The sequence below is a fragment of the Eriocheir sinensis genome, chromosome 60 (assembly GCF_024679095.1).
Source record: "Eriocheir sinensis breed Jianghai 21 chromosome 60, ASM2467909v1, whole genome shotgun sequence".
Lineage (NCBI taxonomy): Eukaryota > Metazoa > Arthropoda > Malacostraca > Decapoda > Varunidae > Eriocheir > Eriocheir sinensis.
Genome location: NC_066568.1, coordinates 770,122 through 797,041, shown reverse-complemented (window position 1 = coordinate 797,041; position 26,920 = coordinate 770,122). Strand labels below are relative to the sequence as shown.

General features: G+C 41.0%; 2 protein-coding genes and 2 long non-coding RNA genes across 5 annotated transcripts in view; 1 reads left to right on the top strand and 3 right to left on the bottom strand.

Moving 5' to 3' along the window:
* Positions 1–1,010: 1,010 nt before the first annotated feature.
* On the bottom strand, positions 1,011–10,444 carry LOC126985673 (GTP-binding protein SAR1b-like). Of its 2 annotated transcripts, none has more exons than XM_050840819.1 (6): positions 10,334–10,444; positions 7,774–7,829; positions 6,273–6,392; positions 5,254–5,411; positions 3,793–3,936; positions 1,011–3,260 (listed from the first exon to the last, which is right to left on the bottom strand). In XM_050840819.1, the coding sequence occupies exons 2-6, from the start codon at positions 7,814–7,816 to the stop codon at positions 3,144–3,146; spliced, it is 582 nt and encodes a 193-aa protein (XP_050696776.1). In that variant the 5' UTR covers positions 7,817–7,829; positions 10,334–10,444; the 3' UTR covers positions 1,011–3,143. The 2 variants fall into 2 exon arrangements, with proteins under 2 accessions (XP_050696776.1, XP_050696777.1); XM_050840820.1 differs by lacking the exon at positions 10,334–10,444 and adding an exon at positions 10,276–10,297.
* A 3,276-nt stretch (positions 10,445–13,720) lies between these two features.
* LOC126985671 (uncharacterized) lies at positions 13,721–17,956 on the top strand. The gene is made up of 2 exons (XR_007738895.1): positions 13,721–16,322; positions 16,424–17,956. It is a non-coding gene; the product is annotated as an uncharacterized LOC126985671 (long non-coding RNA).
* Positions 17,957–20,665: 2,709 nt separating this feature from the next.
* LOC126985670 (uncharacterized) lies at positions 20,666–21,323 on the bottom strand. Its single transcript, XR_007738894.1, has 2 exons — positions 21,199–21,323; positions 20,666–20,999 (listed from the first exon to the last, which is right to left on the bottom strand). It is a non-coding gene; the product is annotated as an uncharacterized LOC126985670 (long non-coding RNA).
* Positions 21,324–22,302: 979 nt separating this feature from the next.
* Positions 22,303–26,920, bottom strand: part of LOC126985669 (F-box/LRR-repeat protein 16-like) — a 34,813-nt gene continuing 30,195 nt past the window's right edge. The window contains exons 3-4 of the mRNA XM_050840818.1: positions 23,986–24,134; positions 22,303–23,252 (exon numbers count right to left, since the gene is read on the bottom strand). Of these exons, the coding sequence (XP_050696775.1) occupies positions 23,104–23,252; positions 23,986–24,134 (298 nt within the window). The 3' untranslated portion in view covers positions 22,303–23,103. The remainder of the gene's footprint in view (positions 23,253–23,985; positions 24,135–26,920) is intronic.

The following is a 26,920-nucleotide window of genomic DNA, read 5'->3' as shown; positions in this document are numbered from 1 at the left end:
CTAAACTTTTTCATATCTCGCCTACACGTGGTCGCCCTCAACTTCTTTCCATGTCCTCTCGTTTCTCTCTCGTTCCACACACACAGGTCCTCTCTGTCCAAATGCTCCGCTCCGCTCACCACCCTGTACACCGCTATCAGGTCTCCTCTTTCTCTTCTTCTCTCCAGGGTTGTGAGCCCCATGCTATTGAGTCTCTCCTCATAAGTCCAATCTCGAAGTTCCAGTACCATCTTAATTGCCACTCTCTGCACTCTTTCCAGCTTCCTTATGTTCTTCTTTTCGTGAGGAGACCAGACCACTGCTGCATACTCCAACCTTGGCCTTATCATTGTAACTATTATTTTCTTCATCATCTCCTCATCCAAGTACACAAATGCCGTCCTTTTGTTCCTCAGCAAATTCAGAGTTTGTCCCGTTATCCTGTTGATGTGTTTGTTCAGTGACATGTTCTCCGAGACAGTCACTCCTAAATCTTTTTCCTCCGCTCCTCTGCATATTATCTCACTTCCCTTCTTATAATCACATTCACATCTGCCACTCCTACCAAACTCCATTTTTTTACATTTCCCAAAGGGTGAACTCCATCTGCCGTGTGCCACTCCACTCCCATATTCTATCCAGGTCCCTCTGCAATGCCTCACAGTCCTTCACATTATTCACTCTCAGAAGGGTCAACTCATCACACACTCCTGTTAACCCTTCCTTCCCTCCCTTCTTCCCTCTCATAGTCTCCTCCTCCTCCTTCCTTCCCTTCCCTGTCTTTCCCAATCCCCTGTCAGTCTCCCACCACCACCAACACCCTTCCTTCCCTCCCTTGTCTATCTCCCTTTCTCCTTCTCTCCCTTCTTCCCTCTCATGTAGTCTCCTCCTCCTCCTCCTCACATCCCCTCCCTTCCCTGTCTTTCCCAATCCCCTGTCAGTCTCCCACCACCAACACCACCGTCACCGCCACTTCAGGTAAGCCAAGGTACGTCTCATCAAGGGAGGTATAAATGAAAGGTGTGAGGATGTCAAGTTTACATGCTTTTCTTATATAAAGTTGCTTGGTATAACAGAAACCTGGAAATACACAGTTAAGGGGGCATCTTCACCTTCATATTCACTGTCACCATCATCGTCCACTCCCTGGCGTAGAGGACGAAGGGGGGAGGGAGCGAGGGGTGGGGGTGGGGGGTTAAGACGCCTGTTACATCTCACACGCAAGGCAGATTTTAACGCGAGGACGAACGCACGAACACACGCATATTAGAACTGAAGATGAAGGGACGATTTGCCGTTGTTGCCGTCATTGTTGGGTCGTCTTTTGGGGGTTGATGGTGGTGGGTGTAGATGTTTCGACCTATCTGCGTATGGGGTCCGGCGTTCGTCCTCGGAGTTTATAGAATTGATTGGTGAATTATTTAAGTTTCGTGTCGTTTATACCTTTCTTCGTGGCGTCCTTCTGGCGTTTATTCTCTCCTTAGTGGCGTCCAAGTGAATCATTTTTGTCGTTCATTCTTGCGTCTATTCTTTTACTGTGGGGTCTTTGTCGTTTACTCTCCTGATGGTGTCCGAGTTTAATCATTTCCGGCGTTTATATTTTTTGGGGACGTCTTCTCGGTCATTTATTTTCTTAGCATCCTTCAGGCATTTATATTTCTATTTGTGGTATTTATTATTTTTCTTCTCGTGTCTTCTTGCTGTTTATCGTTTTCCTCATAATGTGTATTGGCCATTTAGTTTCGGCGCTTATACATCTCTTCCTTGAATCTATTGGCCACCTGTTTTTGTGTCTATTATCCATTTATTCTTGTTTATTCTTTTCTTCTTTCATTTATTGGCCTCTCTAGTTCTTCCATCCATTGTCCATTTGGCTCCATCACTTCTTTCATCATTTCATTTCGTCTGTTGACTGTTCGTTCTTCTTTTCTCATGTCTATTCTTGCATCAGTTGTCCCTTACTTTAATTTATCTTCTCTTCTCACATTTCAATCAGCCGTGTGTGTTGTTTATCCGCGTAACCTTCACTTATTATTGATTATTGTTATTTTTCAGTTTACTTTCTCATCCTGATTCTTGCTTTCATCCACTACTTTCCTGTCATCCAGCCTCTCTCTCTCTGTCCTGTGTTAGCCTTGCCCAGCACCACAGCACTAACCTAATCAACCTCACCAACCAACCATTGACCTCTCCGGGAAAACATTAGTAATAGTAACCGTTAACTTACCAACTCGGGGTGACGGCCGCGACCACAATAAATAAATAGCGGACAAACTCTAGCGTATATAAAAACAATCACCCGCCCGCAGGGAAGAAGGCCGAGCTGATGGCCCTCCTCCGCGGCACTACCTCTCTTAGCAGCGACGATAATAGTTGTACGGATAGTAATAATTGATTTTTTCGTGTGTTTTCTCTAAGGGGGAGGAAGGAAGAAAAAGACTTAAAACTTATAACAACTTAATCGTAATAATAACTCTTGGAATAACACTTTCATTTTTTTTCTTTTTTTGCTGTCGGTTTGGGTTCTTGACGGACGTTTTTTCTCTCTCTCTCTGTCTCTCTTGCTCGCTCCGTCTGTCATGAGTCACTGTTCTTGTTGTTGTTGGCATAGCACTTGTTTCTTCTTCTTTCTCTCTCCAAGACTTAACGTTAAAAATTCAAAAACTGACGAGTGTGGGAATGAGTTCTGAGGGAGGGAGGGAAGGAAGCAGGGTGGGGATGGAGAGGGAGGAGAGAGATAAGAGAATGGGAAGGAGGGAGGATGGGAACAAAGGAAGGGACAAGGAGGGATTTTGAGAGGATGTTGGATGCAGGATTAGAATAGACAGACAGACAGAAGGAAAGGCAAAGAAACACAATACCATGAAGGAGAGGAAGAAGGGAAAGGTAGGAGGAAAGTGAGTGTATGGAATAACAGAGATAGGAAGAAAAGGTGGATAAGGGAGTACAAGAAGAGATAAGAGAGAGAGAGAGAGAGACAGGAGTGTGTGTGTGTGTGTGTGTGTGTATACCAGGAGGTGAATTACAGACAGATTAGGGCAGATTGACAGATAGTAAAGGGCATCAGATAAGGAAGAAGAGGAGGGGGGGGGGGTTGAGAGGTGAGCGAGGGAGCAGGGATGAGGGGCAGGGCAGGGGAGGGGGACGAGGGGAGAGGGGTCGTATTAGTCGATGTAGTTTGCAATCCAGCGGAAGCCTTCCCCATAGCCCTGACGCTTCAGCACGGAACACATGAACAGCTCCAGGGGGCGGCCCGGCAGCTCGTTCCTCGGGATTTTGTGCTGCGGAGAAAAGAAAGAAAATCAGGATGTGAGGAAATGAAAGGAGGAAGGGACAGGAGAGATAGTCACAAGGTTAGGAGGTGCACTGCAAGGAGGGACTGTGTGTGTGTGTGTGTGTGTGAAGGTGAATGGTGAAGGAAATATTTATGTTGGCAGTGGTGGGTATGTTGACATAGTGTGGGGGAAACATACTGTGGGGCTGTGGAGAGAGAGAGAGAGAGAGAGAGAGAGAGAGAGAATAATAGTAGACAGGGACAGGGAAAAAGGAGAGAGAGGTCAAGAAGGAAGAAAGATGAAATAAGTTAAGGAAGAAAAAAATTACTCTACTACTAATACTAATTGAATCATATCATTACTTTTAACTACTACTACTATTACTACTACTACCAAAACACTACACAGACATACATAAACCCATCTATATCCACCTCCTTCCCTCCCTTTCTTTCCCATCTCTTCCCTTCTCCCCCTTCCTCATTCCCTCCCTTTCTTGCTCATCTCTTCCCTACACCCCCTTCCTCCCTCTCCCTACCTTTCCCGTGGTCTGTCCGAAGAGCCCAAAGTACTGTCTCAGCTCATCCTCGGAGGCGGCGCCGGCGACATCAATCTTGTTGCCGAGGATGACGATGGGGACATTGGAGAGCTGGTCATCGGTGAGCAGGGAGTCCAGCTCAGCCTGTGGGGAGGGAGAGTGTTAGAGAGAGGGTACGAGGGAAGAGGAGAAAAAGGAAAGGGAAGAGAATGGAAGGAGAGAAATGGAGTGTGAACAGGGAGAGGGAAGAGAATGGAAGGAGAGAAAGGGAGTGTGTGAACAGGGAGAGGGAAGAGAATGGAAGGAGAGAAAGGGAGAGTGTGAACAGGGAGAGGGAAGAGAATGGAAGGAGAGAAAGGGAGAGGGAAGAGGAGAAAAAGGAAAGGGAGAGTGTGATGAGGGAGAGGGAAGGAGAGTGTGTGGAAGAGGAGGGAGAGGAAAGGAGAGAGTGTGAAAGAGGAGGAAAAGGGAATATGCATGAAGGAGAGAGAGGAAAGAGGAGGAAGAGGGTGTAAGAAAAGAGGAAAGGAATAAGAAAAGAAAAAAAATGACAATAAGCAACACAGGAAAAGGAAAAAGATAAATAAAAACTGAAAGAAAAATGAGAAACAGATTTCAACAGCCTAGCCAAAAACCACACACATCGACTGCATACCAAACACACACACACTTAATTGGTATTCTGGGCAGGTAAGAAACAAAGGTGAGGAAAGGAGTCACTCGTGTATAAATAGATCAACGAAGGAGAAGGAGGAGGAGACAAAGAAGGCAAAGATGGGAAGAGGAGGAGGAGAGGAAGAAACAAAAGGAGGAGAAGGAAGAAGATGAAGAGGAGGAGGAGACAAAGATGGCAAGGATGGGAAGAGGAGGAGGAGAGGAAGAAACAAAAGGAGGAGAAGGAAGATGAAGAGGAGGAGGAGACAAAAAAGGCAAGGATGGGAAGAGGAGGAGGAGAGGAAGAAACAAAAGGAGGAGAAGGAAGAAAAAGAGGAGGAGGAGACAAAAAAGGTAAGGATGGGAAGAGGAGGAGGAGAGGAAGAAACAAAAGGAGAAGGACAAAGATGAAGAGGAGGAGGAGATAAAGAAGGCAAGGATGGGAAGAGGAAGAAGGGGAGGAGGAGGAGAGGAAGAAACAAATGGAGGAGGAGAGGAAGAAGATGAAGAGGAGGAGGAGGGGAGACAAAGAAGGGAAGAAGGGGAGGAGGAGGAAAGACAAAGGCAAGGATGGGAAGAGGAAGAAGGGGAGGAGGAGGAGGAGAAGGGCAAACAGGAGACAAAGAAGAGAGAGAGGAGAAGACAAAGAAGAAGGGGAAGAAAAAACAATGAAGGAATGCCACCCCATCATCATCACCATCATTCCTTTACCACCACCACCATCACCACCTCCATCTTCATCACCACCATATTCACCCCCATCATCTTTACCATACCCCCCCCACCCCACCCACCCCTCATCGTCACCTTGGACTCCGAAAAGCGTCCCCGGTCTGCAGCGTCTATGAGGAAGACGATGGCGTCCACGGCAGGGAAGTAGTCCTTCCACACTCGCCGCGCCTGGTGATGCCCACCAAGGTCAAAGGTCGTGAACTTGATCTGACCTATGCTGAGCTCCTCCGACGCTGAACACACACACACACACACACACACACACACAGAGGAAGGGAGACACACACACACAGGGAGAAATATCCATACATTAGTTGGTTATATAATTTATGTTTGTGTTTTTTTTCATATCATTTCACAAGATTATGAGTTTTAAGTGACGGTCATATATAAGTATAACATTGAAGGACTTGCTAGACAGGATTCCAAGTGCTTGTTTTTTTATAAGTAACAAGACTATCAATTACTAAACCAACACCTGCACTGAACTGGCCCATGAAATTACTAGAATATATATAAAATAAAAAATAAAATAAAAAATGAAAGTGCTAAAAATACAGTAAACTTTAATATTAGCAGCAAGAAAACAACGCAAACACCTGAGACTCGTTAATTAGAAGGGCACACAGGTAGATTGATAGGCAGGTAAGTAAACAGATAACAAACAGGTACGCCAGCCAGCCAGCCAGGTGAAAATATGTAAATAAATAATATATGACAAAAAATTAAACTTCTCTTTTTCCTTTGACAAAATTAACCCGGTAGCAGCGACGGGCCAAATTTGTGCCATGATTTAACTCCCCAAAAATAAATGATACATAAACTGATCACAAATGCGTTGATATATATTATGAAATGGTTTGTGTGAGTGATGATTTTTTCTCATTATTCTCGCTGAGAGGGAAGGACCTTTAAGAAGCATGATCCCCGCAGCTACCGGGTTAAACTTGCCCTGTGTATTTTGCTTGGTTCTGCACTATTTCCCAGCCTCTCCACCCCCATTCTCATCACCACAGTCTCCACTAAGTCTTCACCCCATGCCATTACCCTCTACACCTCTTCTATGCCTCTACATCCCCCGCCCTGGTCCTTACTTGGGTGTAGTGTGGGGACGTGCTGGGCCATGCGGTCGTCCTTCAGCATGTGGAGCAGCGTGGTCTTCCCGGCATTGTCCAGACCCAGGAACAGCAGCTTGCCACTCTTCTTCCACAGGCCTGGGGGGTGGGAAGGGGTGAAGGGGGGTGCGGAGAAGGTGATGGGGGAAGGTGTGGGTACCGTTCCCAGATTGTTGTACTCAGTATCGTGTTTACTAATTTTTGACGCTTGACGATCCCCAAAAGACATCAGGAATTAACGATTGTAATGATAACTATGATTGAGTCTTGTTATTTGGGTGTAGGTGACAGCTTTGGGATCGGAAGTTGGTATAAAGAAGAGGCTGAGTAAGGCAATCTGGCAATGCTGGGTGTGGGGGATAAGGTGTGTGTGTGTGTGTTTGTGTGTGTGTGTGTGTGTGTGTGTACTTGGCTGGCTGACTGACATTTTTTTCTTTTTAATTAGTGTGTTATTTTGACATGTAACCGAGTGTGTGCGTATGTGTAAGTGTGCGTGTCCGATTAACACACACACACATACGCACACACACAGAAAATCAAATAGCTAACAGATAAAAAAAATAAAAAATAATAAAGAAAAATAATTTACCAAACACATCAACACATTAAAAGCCAACCAAGACCTACACACACACACACACACACACACACACACACACACACACAGGGGCAGATGGGCCAGGGGGGGCATTACTCACAGGGGATGGGCTCTATCCAGCCTTCCCCGGCCACCAGCCCCGCCAAGGACCGCTTCCCCGCCCTGTCCAGCCCAGTGAAGGCACAGCGGAGACGGGGCCGCCCTATAGGACCTGGATCTCTTAGGGGGGGTAATCGGGGGAGGGGAGGGAGTGGGGGGGATATGGATATGTGTTTGTGTATGTGTTTTCTCTCTCTCTCTCTCTCTCCATATACACATCATTCCATTTTTCTTCTCTCTCCTCTTCCACTCTTTCTTCTTTTCTTCCTTCCACCTTCTCTCCGTCTTCCACTTCTCTCTCTTTTCCAGTTCCTCCTTCCACTTCTCTCTCTCTCTAGTAAACATATATAAAATTTCTGCCATCTTTTCTTTCATTTTGCTCTCTCTCTTTCCACCCTCAATGGTCCAAAGCAGTGCGATTAAGTAACTCATTTAAAAACAAGCTCGGCCGACACTTCCCTCAACTTGATATTCGCTACAAGCATTGCAAAGTCTTGGATGCAGTTGATCTGATATAATTTCATGTAAGTTTAATTAAGGACAGATCACCTAGTCTGGACCATAGGGGCTGTGTGGTCTGAACATGTGTAAATCTATATAAAAATGATTCTCTCTCTCTCTCTCTCTTTTTTACTCACCCGTAACTCTTCCTCCTCCTCCTTTTCTTTCCCTTATTAACGTTTGATGGGCGACTGTTTAAAAGCCTTATTAGAAAACAACAAATTTATGACGTAAACTTAAATAAACTGAACCATAAACATTCTCTCTCTCTCTCTTACTCACCCAAGTAGCCCAGCACTCCGGTTAACCAGTCCCACAGAAACATGTTGGAGGCGCGTCTGGAACATGAAGGAAACGAGTTAGCGTGAAGGAAATGATGAGAGATGAACAAAAAAATGAATAGAAAGTGATTAACAAAAACAATGAATAAATATAGGAGATGAATAAGTGGACATATATATAAGTAAATAATGAGTCATATTGATAAAAATAATAATAATAGTGTTAATAATACAACCCATGGCTCTACTTTCTTCCTTCTCTCCTCTCTCTCTCTCTCCATTCTTCCCTCCATTTCCTTTCCTCCCTCAATTCCTTATTCCATTCTCTCCTTCACTTCTTCCTCCCTTCTCTCCGCTTCTCCCTCCATTCCTTTTCCTTCCCTTCTCCCTCCATTCTTTCTCTCCTTTTCCCTCCACTTCCTTTCCTTCCCTCTCTTCCTCTACTTTTTCTCTCCCTTCTCTCCACTCTTTTCTCCACCCAGCACTGCACACCCATCCATACCCTTCGTCTGTGTGTGTGTGTGTGTGTGTGTGTGTGTGTGTGTGTGTGTGTGTGTGTGTGTGATAACCTGCAGACCTCTTTCTTATCTCCCAACCTTGCTCCATCTCTCTCTCTGCAAGGACAAATAAAATAAGTAAAAGGAAATAAGGAAATAAAAAGAAAAGGAGGAAAAGGAGAAAGAAAGGAAAATATCAAAGAGGAAGAAAAGAAAAAGAAAAGACAAGGAAAAGTAGAGAGGAGGAGGGAAGGAAAATAAGGAAAAAATGGGAAAATAAAGGAAGAAAAGATGATAAAAGATGAGAAATAGGAAATAATGGGAAACTAGTAGATAAGGAAAAAGAGGAAAGTACAAGGAAGAGAAAGGAAAAGGAAAATACAGGAAAAAAAAGGAGGAAAATAAAGAGAAAAGGAAGGAAAAAAGAAATAAGAAAAAAAAAAAAAGAATGTAGGAAAATTGATAAGGTGTGTGCGTGTTTAACATCAAACACTTGTGCTCCTTAATGTGTATGTGGAACACCTGTCATTCTCACACACAAACACACACACACACATTCAACCACAAAGCAAACAAAAAAGTACTAAATCAAATCAACAAACTCAAAACACACACACACAAATAAACACCCAAGGTTATCATTTAATTACCAGATAAATCAATGAGGTCACACACACACACACACACACACACACTTTATCAGGACAGTATCACAAACACATAAGGTCAGAGTCTGGATGATTAATATCTGTGTGTGTGTGTGTGTGTGTGTGTGTGTGTGTGTGTGTGTGTGTGAAGAATGGGCAAATGAGGAGGAGGTTGAAGAGGAAGAAGAGGAGGAAGGAAGAAGACAATAATGATAAGAAGCAAGGAAATTAAGGAAGGAAGATAAGAAGAAGGAAGAAGGTAGGAAGAGGAGGAGGAAGGAAGAGAAGAATAAATAGTACAATTCTCACCTTTTCTTTCCTCTTTCTCGCTCCTCTCTTTCTCTCCTCTTCCTCATTTCCTTTCTTCCCTCCTTTCTCTCCTAAACACACACACACACACACACAAACACAAAAAAATGTGCCTAAAATCCATATGACACACCCACCATATATATATAGCCAGGTATGAAACTCCTTAATTACACCCAAACTAATGATCTCAGGTAGGCTTAGGCAGGTGTGAAGGTTAATTAGGAGTCCCAGGTGAGATGTAATTAGTGGGCAGGTGAATGAGGTACAAAGGTGAGCTTGGACAGGTGAGGTGAGGGAGAAGAGGAGAGAGAAGAAAGATGGGAAGGAGGGGAGAGAAGGAGGAGGGAGAAGATGTAGAGGAAAGAAGGAGAGGAAATAAGGATAAGAGAAGTGAGAAGAGAAGGAAGACGAGGAAAAAGAGGATGGAAAAGAAGGAAGGAGGAGAGGAAGAAGTGAAGGAAGGAAGGAGAGGAAAGAGGTGGAGAGAGAAGGGTGAGGAAGATGTGGAGGGAAGGAATGGAAAAGAAAAAGAAGGGAGAGGAAGAAGTGGAGGAAGGAAGAAAAGAAGTGAAGAGAGAGGAAGATGAGTAAGGAAGGGATTAAAAAGAAGGAAGGAGGAAAGAAGTGGAGAGAAGGGAGAGGAAGATGTGAAGGAAGGCATAGAGGAGTGGATAGCACACACACACACACACACACACACACACACACACACACACACACACACACACACAACCCAAACACACACACACACACACACAAAAAAAAAACATTCTTCTGTCAAAACTGTGATTCTTCGTTCCAATATTTAGTAACGTCATTCTTATAGAGTGGACATTATAGCATAGGGGAATGGTCGTCCAACCCCCACGACCCCGCCCCCTGGAAAACAAACACACACACCAAAAAAAAAAAACCATCAGCTGTCCCCTGCAGCCCAACCACACACACGTACACGTACACACACACACACACACATACCCTTCCCTCGCCTTTCAACCCTTATTTAACCTTCACCCGGACATCTTATCCCCCTCATGGCGGCTTTACCTTACTCTTTATTCCTTCAGTGAGCAACAGCCGCCCTTAGGAGCCCCCAGCCACTCACCTGAGACAGAGAGAGTGTGCTAAAGACCCGCCGTGTGCAGCCTCACCATTCTCCTCTTGCTCTGCCTCGGCTATAGACGACGGAACATGGCGGACGCTTTAGGACTCGGCTCTCTTGTGGATTCCATGTGATTATCGCCCTACAGCTTCAAGGGTTTAATTTCAAGGGTTGTGTTGAGGTTTGGGAGAGGTTTAAGGGTTGTGGTTTGGGGTTTTATGGTTTGGTTTGGGTTTAATTATTCGTTTTGGTCACACTTAGGAATTCGTGTATAAGGGTTTTAAGACTCTATGTTAGGGTTTTTAGGGTTTTCAGGGTCTAGTTTTAAGGTTTTTAGGGTCCGTTTGGCTTAAGGGTTTACTTGGGTGCCTGACGTGGGTTTAGTTATAAGGGGTTTAATGGTTTATCTGGTAGTTTATCGATGTTCTTTTGTCTGGGGCGAGCGGTGTCGGTGGCGTGTGTTCTGTCGTCTATGAATCTTCCCTGTTGGAACTTCTGTGACGTAAACACCGAGAGAATAAACCCTATTAGCCTCTTTTTCGCAACGGGGACGCCTTAACCATTATTTATCCCTTTAATTAAGATTTTGAGGATGTCTATGGCCAGTAACGAGAGTCTAAAGGAGTTATCTTAAGCCCATTAGTCGAAATAATGATGACTTCAGTAATCCGTATGACTCACGGTGACTTGTCTGCCAAAAAGAGGGATTGACAGACTGACTGACTGACCCCCGGCATTCATTATAACGGGATGACTATTTACAGGACAGGACATTTACATAAGAACATAAGAACGTAAGGAGTCTGGAAGAGGCCAGTTGGTCTATACAAGGCAGCTCCCCACCTTACCTCACCATCCATGGCTTTTTCTATAACCTCTTCTAGAATGTGTCTACGGTATTGGCACCCACAACATATGGTTATCAAGCCTGTTCCATTCATCTACTACACTATTGGTGAACCAATTCTTGTCTATGTATTTGCTGAATCTGAATTTGTCTAGCTTAAAACCATTGCCACGCGTCCTACCTGGATCTTTTACTACCAAAATCTTATTGACATCGGACCCCTTTATTAAAGCCCTTCATCCATTTATAGACTTCGATCAGGTCTCCTCGCAACCTTCGCATTTGGCGAGTGTAGATTTAAATGCTTCAGTCTATCTTCATAAGGCAAGTTTCTCACCCCTTGAATCATCTTTGTCATCCTTATCTGTACAGATTCTAACACCTTGATATCCATTCTATAGTAGGGGGACCAGAACTGAACTGCATCATCGAGATGAGGTCTAACTAGTGCTAAGTAAAGTTTGAGGATGACTTCAGCGCTCATATTGCTTACGCTCGATCCTAGAAAGAAAGGAAGGGAAGGAAGGATCGATCGAGTCATTTTCCACTTATTATGGACCTTTGTAGCCACTTGGAGAAGGTGAGTGGCGAGCGAGGCGAGCAAAATCAGTTGGGGAGTTCAGGGTTTTGAAAATTTACTTAATCTGGGTGAATAAAGTAATAATAATAATAATAATAATAATAATAATAATAATAATAATAATAATAATGTTGCTCCCTGGAAAGTATTATAAGAAAATGGCGCAAATACCTGTATTTCTACATATGTTAAAGGTATTTATCACATGTTTTTGTCTTCATAAACATATAATTCCCGATATAGTTAGTAATAATATAAAACCCACTTTTCGTCCCAGGTTTTCGTTTTGACCTTCTCATTAAGTGAACGTTTGGACCCAGGGTACAGCGCCTGATTCACCATTAATTTCAAGACCCACAAGTCAAATTAACTAACAGTCTTTCAGTAATAAAAATGACTCACGGTGACTTGTCTGCTCAAATGACTGACTGACTCACTGACAAGCTGACCCCCGACGCACATTATGACGGGATAACTTTTATTTGAGTCACCCATGTTTTCATGTAATGCCAGATTTTTGTAAGGATAAAATGTGTATAGGAGTCAAAAAGTGTCTTAATAAGTGAGAAGGTTTAACGGTCACTGCGGGCCAGGTATGAAACTCCTTAATTACACCCAAACTAATGATCTCAGGTAGGCCTAGGCAGGTGAGAAGGCTAATTAGGAGTCCCAGGTGAGGTGTAATTAGTGGGCAGGTGAAGAGGTACAAAGGTGAGCTCTGGGCAGGTGAGGTGAGGGAGAAGAGGAGAGAGAGGAGAGAGGAAAGATGGGAGAGAAGAAAGGAGATGTAGAGAAAAGAAGGAGAGGGAAGAAGGGATGAAGTAAGGAGGAGAAGGGAGAAGAAGGAAGAAGAGGAAATAAGGACACATTTTTTGACTTCTATAATTATACACATTTTCCTTCCTTACAAAAATCTGGCATTACATTGAGTCTTCTTCCCATTTACTCCTGGAAGAAAGTGAGACAACGAAAGAAAAGGAAATCTACAGAGTTCAACACAATGGCGGGAAAATAAATACAAAAATAACCTCAATATCCGAATTTCTAAGTAGTATATAAGTTATTTCTCGCATGTTCTACCTGAAGAGAAAGAAGAAGAGAAGTATAAAGAGAAAAAAGTATAACTCGCCTTTTCTTTCCTCTTTCTCTCTCATCTCCTTTCCTTTCTCTTTCTCTCCTCCTCCTCACTTAATTCCTTTCTTCCCTCCTTTCTCTCCTACACACACACACACAAAAAAAAGTTATCTAAATGAACTCTATTTGTCAAAGTTATGGGGAAGCGGTGGTAGAGTGGTCAGCGTGCGGGCGTAGTGATCGAGCTCGGACATCCATGCAGCAGGTTCGAGTCCCACCGAAACACATAGCTGATTTTTCCAACCCCCGCCGAGTGTCTTAAGGCCCCCCACATGCTGCCCAGACCTCCAATCGACCCTGACTTCAGCGACTTCGGCCAAGAGGACCACCGGGGGGCAGCATGGGCCAAGCAAGAGTCACGTATCATACTATAAATAAAATTCACCCGCGCTACCAACAGGCCAGGCCGTCCAAGAGGCCCTTCAAGACAGCCTCCCACAGCTGTAGGCAGGACATAAACTACATAGGGTAATAATAATAGTGATAATAATAACAATAATGATAATAATAATAATGTTGCTCCCTGGAAAGCATTATAATAAGAAAATGTCGTAAATACCTGAATTTCTATGTATGTTAAAGGTATTTATCACATGTTTTTGTCTTCATAAGCATATAATTCTCGATATATATATATATATATATACATATATATATATATATATATATATATACATATATATATATATATATATATATATATATGTATATATATATATATATATATATATATATGTATATATATATATATATATATATATATATATATATATATATATATATATATATATATATATATATAGTTAGCATTTAAAAAAATAACCCTCAAGAAGCATTATAATAAGGAAATGTCGTAAATACCTGAATTTCAATATATGTTAAAGTTATTTATCACATGTTTTTGTCTTCATAAACATATAATTCTCGATATATAGTTAGTAATTAAAAAAAAAGAACCCCTCAAAAAGCATTATAAGAAAATGTCGTAAATACCTGAATTTCTATAATTCTAAAGTTATTTATCACATGTTTTTGTCTTCATAAACATATAATTCTCGATATATAGTTCGTAATTAAAAAAAATAACCCCTCAAAAAGCATTATAATTAGAAAATGGCCTAAATAATTGAATTTCTACATATATCAAAGGTATTTATCACATTTTTAAAATTAATAAACATATAATTGTTGATATTTCGTTAGCAATATATAAGGATGAGCCCAAAATAGCGTCATATCATCATTAAAACAATTCTCCACTCGGGTTCTTAGTTTTATTATTATTCATCTAATCTCCTACATTGTTACCTTGAGATGAAAAATGTCTTTCTCACAGGAAGAATCAACATGGTGGAGGAGAGCGGCGGGCGGCACGCACCCTCCCCGCACGCCGCCTCCTTTGACACTAGGAGTTAGTATGTCTGGGTCTGGGTCATGGGTTCGGCCGCGACTTTTTAACAGGGGCGACGAGAGGACACAATCAGCATGGCGAAGTATTATTATTATTATCATTATTATTATTAAGGTTATTATTATTATTACTGACACACCGGTTGCTCGGCTTTTCCATACGCACATTGATAAGGTTATAGTGTGTTGTATTCCCCTCGAGAAGAGAGAGGAATGGACACACTGTTATAGGAGTTGTTTATCTGTTGGTACAAGGACACCACTTCTGTTTGTCATGGTTTTGGTGAAGCTGCGAAGATGAGGGAGGCGAGAGGAAGGTGTCAAAAGGAAGGACACGTAAAGTTATATTGAGACGAAAATAGAGTTGGTATGATGAGACGGAAGGGAAGTTGACGAGATGAAAGGCAGGAAAAGAAAGTAATAGAAAGGTTTTGGATTTGAAGAAGTAAAGGGAGGCGAAAGGAAGGTATCAAAAGGAAGGACACGTAAAGGAAGTTATATTGAGACGAAAATAAGAGTTCGTATGATGAGACGGAAAGGAAGTTGACGAGATGAAAGACAGGAAGAGAAAGTAATAGAAACGTTTTGGATTTGAAAAAGTAAAGAAAGTTGGTAAGATGAAAGATGCAAAAAATTTATTATAATGAGACGAAAAGGTTGTGATGAGAGAGACGAAAAGGAATGGAAGCAATAGAAAGTGAAAGAAAAATCATGAATTTAAAGGGAAATAAAAATATAAAGACACTAAAAAGTTAAGGAAGTTTTCAGATTTTCTTAAAGTTTCAGATAGAATTAAAAGTTTCGGATGATAAAGAAAAACAAGAGATAGCAGGAAAAAAGACAAAGAAATGAAACAGCTAAAATTCGCCTTAGTTTCAAATCCCAAAAGTTTCAGATCAAGTAAAAAAGATGAGAAAGAAAGTTTCAGATATCATTAAGAAGAGAATTCAGAATGTTCAGAAAAAATACCAATGAAACGAGATGAAACAGCAAACAAAGACACACACACACACACGAACGAACGAACGAACGTATAGGTAACACCACCACATTTGAGTTTCATTATTAAAAGTTATTCACATTTATTATTATCACACCACTGAGAGAGAGAGAGAGAGAGAGAGAGAGAGAGAGAGAGAGAGAGAGAGAGAGAGAGAGAGAGAGAGAGAGAGAGAGAGAGAGAGAGAGAGAGAGAGAGAGAGAGAGAGAGAGAGAGAGATAAACAACACACACACACACACACACACACACACACACACACACACACACACACACACACACATGTACAGAATGAAAACAACACATCGCTGGTTTCTACAAAAATGAAACCAGCAGGAATTTGAATATGAAGAACTGGATGGATGGTTTTCTTATAGATTCTTTACACTGAACATGATCTTAAAAGGGAAAAATTACTTGGGCACATATTTTTAAACGTCTCGGGATCCCACATTACGATTATTTCCCAAGCCCACAGAGAAGACTAGCCGGGTTTTAATGGGTTCTGTTTTTCCCGTTCAAGACGCAGAAGTCGTGTAAAACTGTCACCAGGGTCACAAAACAGTCCATGATAACCACAGGAACTTATACTACCAGAGGCTTTTGAAGATGAGGGAGGCGGAAGGAAGGTGTCAAAAGGAAAGGAAGGACACGTCAAGAAAGTTATATTGAGACGAAAATAGAGTCGGTATGATGAGACGGAAAGGAAAGTTGACCAGATGAAAGACAGGAAAAGAAAGTAATAGAAACGTTTTGAATTTGATGAAGTAAAGGGAGGCGAGAGGAAGGTATCAAAATTAAGGACACGTCAAGAAAGTTATATTGAGACGAAAATAGAGTCGGTATGATGAGACGGAAGGGAAGTTAACAAGATGAAAGACAGGAAAAGAAAGTAATAGAAACGTTTTGAATTTGAAGAAGTAAAGGGAGGGGGAAGGAAGGTGTCAAAAGGAAAGGAAGGACACGTCAAGAAAGTTATATTGAGACGAAAATAGAGTCGGTATGATGAGACGGAAAGGAAAGTTGACAAGATGAAAGACAGGAAAAGAAAGTAATAGAAACGTTTTGAATTTGAAGAAGTAAAGGGAGAAAACAGAGTCGTGTAATGATGACGAAAGGAAAGTTGACAAGATGAAAGACAGGAAAAGAAAGTAATAGAAACGTTTTGAATTTGAAGAAGTAAAGGGAGGGGGAAGGAAGGTGTCAAAAGGAAAGGAAGGACACGTCATGAAAGTTATATTGAGACGAAAATAGAGTTGGTATGATGAGACGGAAGGGAAGTTGGCGAGATGAAAGACAGGAAAAGCAAATAATAGAAACGTTTTGAATCTGAAGAAGTAAAGAAAGTTGGTAAGATGAAAGATGAAAAAAGAAAGTTGTTATATTGAGACGAAAATAGAGTTGGTTTGATGAGACGGAATGGGAGTTGACGAGATGAGAGACAGGAAAAGAAAGTAATAGAAACGTTTTGAATCTGAATAAGTAAAGAAAGTTGGTCAGATGAAAGATACAGAATGAAATGACTATCACCGGCATCACAAAACAGCCCTTGAAAACCACAGCATAACTTCTACGAGAGGCTTTTGAAGATGTTGAAGCCGCGTTAAATTATCACCGGCATCACAAAACAGCCCTTGAAAACCACAACATAACTTCTACGAGAGCCTTTTGAAGATGTAGAAGCCGCGTTAAACTATCACCAGGGTCACAAAACAGTCCATGAAAATCCCCAGTAAGTCCCGCGAGAGAAGATGTAGAAGCCGCGTTAAACTATCACCAGGGTTACAAAACAGTCCATGAAAATCCCCAGTAAGTCCCGCGAGAGAAGATGTAGAAGCCGCGTTAAACTATCACCAGGGTTACAAAACAGTCCATGAAAATCCCCAGTAAGTCCCGCGAGAGAAGATGTAGAAGCCGCGTTAAACTATCACCAGGGTCACAAAACAGTCCATGAAAATCCCCAGTAAGTCCCGCGAGAGGCTTTTGAAGATGTAGAAGCCGCGTTAAACTATCACCAGGGTCACAAAACAGTCCATGAAAATCCCAGCAACTCCCACAAGAGGCTTTTGAAATTGGCGAAGTGAGGACCCAAGACGTTTAAAAATTCGGGCTATGGAAACGAGGTACACACACACACACACACACACACACACACACACACACACACATAAGATTGGATGGACATTAATATAGGTGGGTTGCCTCGGTCTACGATGGTGACTGGTGCGAACGAACGGACATACGAACGAATAAACGAGTGATCGAGTGAATGATGGAAGAAAAGGAATTTGTTTGTTTTTTTGTGTTTGTGTGTTCGTGTGTTTGTTTTGAGTTTGTTGTTGTTGTTGTTGTTTATGAATTGTTTGTTTTTCCTGACTGTTGATGTTGTTGTTATTCTTCTTATTCTTATCATTATTTATTTTTGTATATATTATTATTTATTATCATTTATTATCCTTATTCTTATTACTATCATTATTTCTCTTTTTTTTCTTCATTTTCTTTCTTTTCCTTTCCTCTTACGAAAAACACGTATTACAGATTTACATATTATAGGAAATTGGAAAAAAAAAACAAGAATTAATGAAGAAAAAGTAAAAAAATGATGTACACACACACACACACACACACACACACACACACACACACACACACACACGGCAACATAGTAATAATAATAATAATAATGATAATAATAATAGTAATAATAATAGTAATAATCATAACACAAATCCAAAAATCGTAAAAATATCAACACCAAAAAGAAAAAAACAAAAGAAAGAAGATAAAACAATAAGTGACAAAAACAACAGGAAGATCAATAAACAAAAGAAGATCTAAAGAAAGGAAAACAATAGATGATCGAAACAATATCAGGTCAATAAGCTAACCTAACTATAAGTGACATAACTGTATCGATAAAACACGCCTTACAAAACTATAGACGAAACGAAACGGCAGAAAATATATATACAAAAACAAGCGACGATCAAAAAAGTATAAACGACGTGATACAAAATATACATAAACGCGATGATACATAAATATATACATAGAAAAACGACGACAAAAACAAAAGCAGTTCAGTCGTCCTTACCATAATAATAATAATAATAATAATAATAATAATAATAATAATGTTACATAGATATTCACACAGCAAGTAATACAAAGACACACCTTATGTATATGTATTATTTCTCAGTATTATTTTTATATATCTTCTCTCTTTCTTGATATTAAAATAGGCTATACATGACTTAGAATAACAATAGAAAATACAACTTTCAATACACACATGACTAATTTTTCTTTCTTTCTTTTCTTTTCTTTCGTTATCTTTATTTTCTTTCTTTCTTTCTTTCTTTCTCTTTCACTCTCTTTTTTTTTATCCCTTTCTTTCTTTCATTTTCTTACTAGTTTTTCTTTCTTTCTTTCATTATTTTCTTTCTTTCCTTTCGTTATTTTTATTTTCTCTCTCTTTTTTATTCATTTCTTTCTTTCTTTTTCTTACTGTTTTTTTATTTTCTATGCATACAAAACTCTAATTTTCTTTCTCTTTCTTTTTTTCCTCCTTTCTTTCTTTCTTTCTTTCTTTTTTTCTTATTTTCTCTTTCATTCAGTCTTTCATTTAATTCTCTACTTTCCATGCACATAATTTAGTCTTTCTTTCTTTTTCTACCTTACCGTGAAAGTTTACATTATTTATTTCTTTTTTTTTCTTGCTTACATTGAAACTTTACAATAATTCTTTCACATATACTTTTCTCTCTCTCTCTCTCTCTCTCTCTCTCTCTCTCTCTCTCTCTCTCTCTCTCTCTCTTGTCTGTCTATGTGTTTGTTTGTTTGTTTGTTTTGGGCGCACCTTAAATACAAGACATACGAATTTGTGTTTTTGTTTTTGTTCTTTTGTGAGTGAACGACGTCATGGTACACACACACACACACACACACACACACACACACACACACACACACACACACACACACACACTGATTATGAAAGACACGAATCAATTAATCAAGAAAAAATATATAGAAGAAAAAATTAAACAGTAAAATTAAGACCCATTCCCTTACTAATGAACCCAAATTAATTACATCCTTATTAGTATTATCAAGCCTCCGTGGTGCAGTGGCTGGCGTGTCTACCTACGAATCTGCGGGACCAGGTTCGAATCCCTTATGTTACGTGATTAACGCTAGAATTTCTGTTCCCGTATTGGCGAAAGAGGAAGAAGGAGAGAGAGAGAGAGAGAGAGAGAGAGAGAGAGAGAGAGAGAGAGAGAGAGAGAGAGAGAGAGAGAATGGTAAACAGAAGAAGAAACGAAAGATAGATCGAAAGAAAGAAAGAAGGAATAATTAAAGAAAGAAAGAAAAAAAAGAATGAAAAATAAGAGAATGAAAGAAAGAAAGAAAGGAAATTAAAGAAAAGAAATCAAAGAGAGAGAGAGAGAGAGAGAGAGAGAGAGAGAGAGAGAGAGAGAGAGAGAGAGAGAGAGAGAGAGAGAGAGAGAGAGAGAGAGAGAAAAACGAAATCAAGAAAGAGAGAACGAGATAGAGAACCCAAATGAAAAGAAACCAGACAACTTATAAATATAATTACGTACATAAAAAACTTAAGAGAATAAAACTTACATATGTACACACACACACACACACACACACACACACACACACACACACCAATCATTAAGTGTCTGTACGTTTAAATAAGAGGGATTCAGAACCCATTAACAAAGCATTGGAATATAAGTTAATCAATAAAAATAATAATAAAAGTAATAATAATAATAATAATAATAATAATAATAATAATAATGATAATAATAAATTGACTCCCTCACCTTTCCCTCTCTCTCACACACACCTCCACACACCTGTCACGTGACCTTACTTGGAATATCAATTAACACATCTCACCTGTCACCTCCTCCTCCTCCTCTCCTCTACCTCCTTTTGATCTCCCTCCATCTCACCTCACCTTGTCCTGGGTTTGTGTGTAGGCCTATATTGGGAAAGAAATCAGTTTTTTTTTCTTTTTTTCTTTCTTTCTTTCTTTCTCCTTTTCGATCTGTGTTTTTGTTTTGTTTTGATTTTGTTTTGGTTCTAATTTTTTTTTATTCCTTTTCCTCCAGTTTTTGTTTCTGCTTTCCTTTCTTTTCTTTTTGTTTCACCTTTTTCCTTCTTTTCTTCTTTATTTCACTTGTTTTTTTTTCAGATTCTGCTTTTCTGTTTTCATTTTCCAGTTTTTGTTTTTCTTTCAATTTTCTTTTTGTTTTTTTTTCAGTATTTTCATTTTCTGTTCCAGTTTTTGTTTATTTTCTTGTTTTCACTTTTCGTTTTTGTTTTTTTTCAATTTCTATTTTTTTCAGAATTTCAGATTTGTTTAATTTTTCCGGATGTTTTTTTTTCTGTTCCAGTTTTTCGGATTTTGTTTATTTTCTTGTTTTCACTTCTTCGTTTTTTGTTTTGTTTTCAATTTCTATATTTTTTTCCAGAATTTCAGTTTTGTTTAATTTTTCCGGATGTGTTTTCCTGTTCCAGTTTCTCGGATTTTGTTTATTCTCTTGTTTTCACTTTTTCGTTTTTTGTTTCTCTTCCAAATTTTATGTTTTTTTTTTCAATATTTCAGATTTGTTTAATTTTTCCGATGTTTTTTTGTTCCAGTTTTCCGGATTTTCTTCTCTTGTTTTCACCTTCTAAGTCTTTTTGTTTTGTTTTTATTTGTTCCAGTTTTTCGGATTTTCTTCTCTTGTTTTCACCTTCTAAGTCTTTTTGTTTTGTTTTTATTTGTTCAAGTTTTTCGGATTTTCTTCTCTTGTTTTCACCTTCTAAGTCTTTTTTGTTTTGTTTTTATTTGTTCAAGTTTTTCGGATTTTCTTCTCTTGTTTTCACCTTCTAAGCCTTTTTGTTTTGTTTTTATTTGTTCAAGTTTTTCGGATTTTCTTCTCTTGTTTTCACCTTCTAAGTCTTTTTGTTTTGTTTTTATTTGTTCCAGTTTTTCGGATTTTCTTCTCTTGTTTTCACCTTCGTCTTTTTGTTTTGTTTTTATTTCATTTCTTCGGTTCTAACACTTAATAAACAGACAGCGGCAGACAGGGGTAGACAGAGGGCGGGGTCTGTTTGTCTGTCTAATTATCGTTTCGCTTCCTACCACTTTGTTTGTTTCCCTTTTTTATGTTTCAAATCGGTTATTATTTTGTTTATTAATTATTTTGTTTATTTGGTTTTCATTTCCATCTTTTCCTTCGTCTTCTAATCATTTTTTTTGTTTATATTATTTTTTCATTTCAATCTTTTTTTTCGTCTTTCCCTGACAATTTTTGCTTTCTTTTTTATGTATTTTGTTTCTCATTTTAAACTTTTCCTTCTTTTTCTTCTCATTTCTGCATTTACTATTTTTTCCATTTCAATCTTTTTTTTCGTCTTTTTCTTGACACTTTTGCTTTCGATTTTCTTCTTTTTTTCTTGTATTTTGTTTCTCTTTTTCTTTTTTCAATCTTTTTCTTCTTCTCCTTCTCATTATTTCTTCATTTTTTTTCTTGTTCAATCTTTTTCTTCTTTTTCTTGACACTTTTTGCATTCAATTTTCTTCTTTTTTTCTTGTATTTTGTTTCTCTTTTTATTTTCAATCTTTTTCTTCTTTTTCTTGACACTCTTTGCATTCCATTTTGCTTTCTTTTTCTTGTCTTTTGTTTCCCTTTTTCTTTTTCAATCTTTCTCTTCTTGTTCTTCTTCCCCAAATAATCCGAGTCATTTTTTTTTCCTCTCTTTTTTACGGCGTCAAATTAAACATAAAAATAAAAATAATGGAAGTGTCTGGCAACTGATTTTTATCATTATTATTATCATCATTATTATTATTATTATTTTCTTCACTTCGCATGCACATTGTTAAAGGCTACATTATTTTCTCTCTTTATTTCCTATCATTGTTTTCTAGTAAATTATCATTATTATAAGTAGTAGTAATAGTAGTAGTAGTAATATTAGGATGTGTGTGTGTGTGTGTGTGTGTGTGTGTGTGTGTGTGTGTGTGTGTGTGTGTGTGTGTGTGTGTGTGTGTGTGTGTGTGTGTTTCCTGCCCTCCACTGCCAAAAATCAGTCAGTGCGTACAAATAGGAGAGACCGTGCGTACGATTTGGCCTTCAACACTTCCTTTTCCTCTCTCTCCCTCTCTCTCTCTCTTCGTCACTTCCAGAATAGGACAGGAATGGGACGTGACTTTGACCTCTCTCTATAACAATACATCTAGACCCGTTTTTATATATATTACCAAACACAGTACAGGGAGGAGGAGGAGGAGGAGGAGGAGGAAGAGACGGAGGGAAGGATGGAAAAATTAAAAGATATATATGAAAGTAAGAGAGAGAGAGAGAGAGAGAGAGAGAGAGAGAGAGAGAGAGAGAGAGAGAGAGAGAGAGAGAGAGAGAGAGAGAGAGGAAACATCAGAAAAGCAAAAAAAGAAGGAAAAAAGATAAGAAAACAAGAAAAAACAAAGAAAAAGATACAAAAGCGAAGAAAAAATGAAAGAAAACAAACAGTCAGGCGAAAATAAAGAAAACAGAAGAAAAACAAACACGAAACAGGAAAAAAACAACAAAAACGCGAAATGAAAAAAAAAAAACACAAAAATCACTAACCCACTTTCTATGTACGACTCACACGAAATTTCAAGGGGAACCCAAACAAAACAAAACCGTCGCTTCTCAGATCAGCTCCGTGGCGGTGGGGGCGGTATCTGGCGGTGGTGGTGATGAAGGTTGTGGTGGTGTCTAGTGGTGGTGGTGGTGGTGGTGGCTACTCGATGATGAGGCACTTGGGAAGGTGGAGGTGCAGGTGGTGGTAGAGCTCAGGGGTTGCGCCGGGGCAGTTGGTTAGTTCAAGCTCCTGTAGGTGGCGCAGTTGGACCAATGACGATAATCCCGCCGACGTCACCAGCGAGCAGCCTGTTGATTGGTGGACTGGTTAGGGGGTGAGACGGGCCCTAGGTTGTTATTTGGGGGATTATTTTGTTATTGTTTTTGTTAGTGAGTGATTCCTTCCCTTTCTTCCTTCCCCGTTTTCTCTCTCTCTCTCTCTCTCTCTCTCTCTCTCTCTTTCCAGTATTATAATAGCATATAACACTAATACTAATGTTTTTTTTTTCCTACTTTTTTTCTTCCCCTTCTTCTCTTCCTCCTCCACCTCCTCCTTCTCTTCTTCTATTATAACTACTACTACTACGGTACTACTACTACTACTACTACTACTACTACTACTACTACTACTACTACTACTACTACTATCATCATCATATCAATCAGTCCATCAATTAGCAAAAGTATGAACCAAAAATTTACAGGTGAGAGAAAAAGGTAAACAAAACATCATTAACGTCACTAATTAGCCAGGTAACAAAGGTGAGCCTAATTGACCCGGCACACCTGTAGCGAAAGTGGCTGACCAGGTGTGAAGGAGTTAATTAAGGTTTGCCCAACAGGTTGAATGAGAGAGAGAGAGAGAGAGAGAGAGAGAGAGAGAGAGAGAGAGAGAGAGAGAGAGAGAGAGAGAGAGAGAGAGAGAGAGAGAGAGAGAGAGAGAGAGAGAGAGAGAGAGAGAGAGAGAGTAATATTAGTTAGAAAGTAATATTAGGTACGGTAAGGTCAGGTGAGGTGAGGTGAGGTGTGTGAGGGGTCTTACCTGCCAGAGAGAGCACCTGTATGTTCCTCATGGAGCAGAGGTGCTGCACGCCGAAGTCCCTCACCTGGGAACACCACCGCAGGAACAGCGCGGACAGGGACAGCATGGTTGACACGTAGCCCACGCCGATGTCCGTCACGTGCACACATCTGAAGACGCACACAAACACGTAAAGGGTTGGTAATGGGACTGGTGGATAGGGGAAGGATTGGTAATGGGACTGGTGGAGAGGGGAAGGGTTGGTAATGGGACTGGTGGATAGGGGAAGGATTGGTAATGGGACTGGTGGAGAGGGGAAGGATTGGTAATGGGACTGGTGGAGAGGGGAAGGGTTGGTAATGGGACTGGTGGATAGGGGAAGGATTGGTAATGGGACTGGTGGATAGGGGAAGGGTTGGTAATGGGACTGGTGGATAGGGGAAGGGTTGGTAATGGGACTGGTGGATAGGGGAAGGATTGGTAATGGGACTGGTGGAGAGGGGAAGGGTTGGTAATGGGACTGGTGGAGAGGGGAAGGATTGGTAATGGGACTGGTGGAGAGGGGAAGGATTGGTAATGGGACTGGTGGATAGCGGAAGGGTTGGTAATGGGACTGGTGGATAGGGGAAGGATTGGTAATGGGACTGGTGGATAGGTGAAGGATTGGTAATGGGACTGGTGGATAGGGAAGGGTTGGTAATGGGACTGGTGGATAGGGGAAGGATTGGTAATGGGACTGGTGGATAGGGGAAGGGTTGGTAATGGGACTGGTGGATAGGGGAAGGATTGGTAATGGGACTGGTGGATAGGGGAAGGATTGGTAATGGGACTGGTGGATAGGGGAAGGGTTGGTAATGGGACTGGTGGAGAGGGGAAGGTTTGGTAATGGGACTGGTGGATAGGGGAAGGATTGGTAATGGGACTGGTGGATAGGGGAAGGATTGGTAATGGGACTGGTGGATAGGGGAAGGGTTGGTAATGGGACTGGTGGATAGGGGAAGGATTGGTAATGGGACTGGTGGATAGGGTAAGGATTGGTCATGGGACTGGTGGATAGGGGAAGGGTTGGTAATGGGACTGGTGGATATAGGAAGGGTTGGTAATGGGACTGGTGGATAGGGGAAGGATTGGTAATGGGACTGGTGGATAGGGGAAGGATTGGTAATGGGACTGGTGGATAGGGGAAGGATTGGTAATGGGACTGGTGGAGAGGGGAAGGGTTGGTAATGGGACTGGTGGAGAGGGGAAGGATTGGTAATGGGACTGGTGGATAGGGGAAGGATTGGTAATGGGACTGGTGGATAGGGGAAGGATTGGTAATGGGACTGGTGGATAGGGGAAGGATTGGTAATGGGACTGGTGGATAGGGGAAGGATTGGTAATGGGACTGGTGGATCGGGAAGGATTGGTAATGGGACTGGTGGATAGGGAAAGGATTGGTAATGGGACTGGTGGAGAGGGGAAGGATTGGTAATGGGACTGGTGGATAGGGGAAGGATTGGTAATGGGACTGGTGGAGAGGGATAGGATTGGTAATGGGACTGGTGGATAGGGGAAGGATTGGTCATGGGACTGGTGGATAGGGGAAGGGTTGGTAATGGGACTGGTGGGGAGGGGAAGGATTGGTAATGGGACTGGTGGATAGGGGAAGGATTGGTAATGGGACTGGTGGATAGGGGAAGGATTGGTAATGGGACTGGTGGATAGGGGAAGGATTGGTAATGGGACTGGTGGATAGGGGAAGGTTGGTAATGGGACTGGTGGATAGGGGAAGGATTGGTAATGGGACTGGTGGATAGGGGAAGGATTGGTAATGGGACTGGTGGATAGGGGAAGGATTGGTAATGGGACTGGTGGATAGGGGAAGGATTGGTAATGGGACTGGTGGAGAGGGGAAGGGTTGGTAATGGGACTGGTGGATAGGGGAAGGATTGGTAATGGGACTGGTGGATAGGGGAAGGGTTGGTAATGGGACTGGTGGATAGGGGAAGGGTTGGTAATGGGACTGGTGGATAGGGGAAGGGTTGGTAATGGGACTGGTGGAGAGGGGAAGGATTGGTAATGGGACTGGTGGAGAGGGGAAGGACTGGTAATGGGACTGGTGGAGAGGGGAAGGGTTGGTAATGGGACTGGTGGATAGGGGAAGGATTGGTAATGGGACTGGTGGATAGGGGAAGGATTGGTAATGGGACTGGTGGATAGGGGAAGGATTGGTAATGGGACTGGTGGATAGGGGAAGGGTTGGTAATGGGACTGGTGGATAGGGGAAGGGTTGGTAATGGGACTGGTGGATAGGGGAAGGATTGGTAATGGGACTGGTGGATAGTTGAAGGATTGGTAATGGGACTGGTGGAGAGGGGAAGGGTTGGTAATGGGACTGGTGGATAGGGGAAGGGTTGGTAATGGGACTGGTGGATAGGGGAAGGGTTGGTGATGGGACTGGTGAAAAACGCTCATGGGGAGTAAAAACAGACATACACGTACTTACAACATACTTATCTTAAAGCACTTCATTCATTATAATAAACTTGAACCCATTGCTACGTGTCCTGCCCGGCTCTCTTACCCCCAAAACCTTATCAACATCATTTTCTCATTTATTTGCAAACTTAAACCCATTACTACATGTCCTACTCAGCTTCTTATGTCCATTTGTAAACCTAACCCCATTCCTGTGTCCTCAAATCCCTTACTACAACCCCAAACCTTATTACTATCTATTTTATACCCCTTCATCTTATTCTAACCTGCATCCCAACTCTCTCACCTATATCCAGTTAGTTGAGGTCACTTACTTACTATTTAAACCCATTACAACGTGTCCTACCTTGCTCTCATGCTCCCAAAACCTTGTCCATCTTCAATCACTTTAATCTATTCTAACCATCGCCTCTTCTCTTCCGCACCTACATCCCGGCCATCAATCTCACCTATATCCAGTTAGTTGAGGTCACTT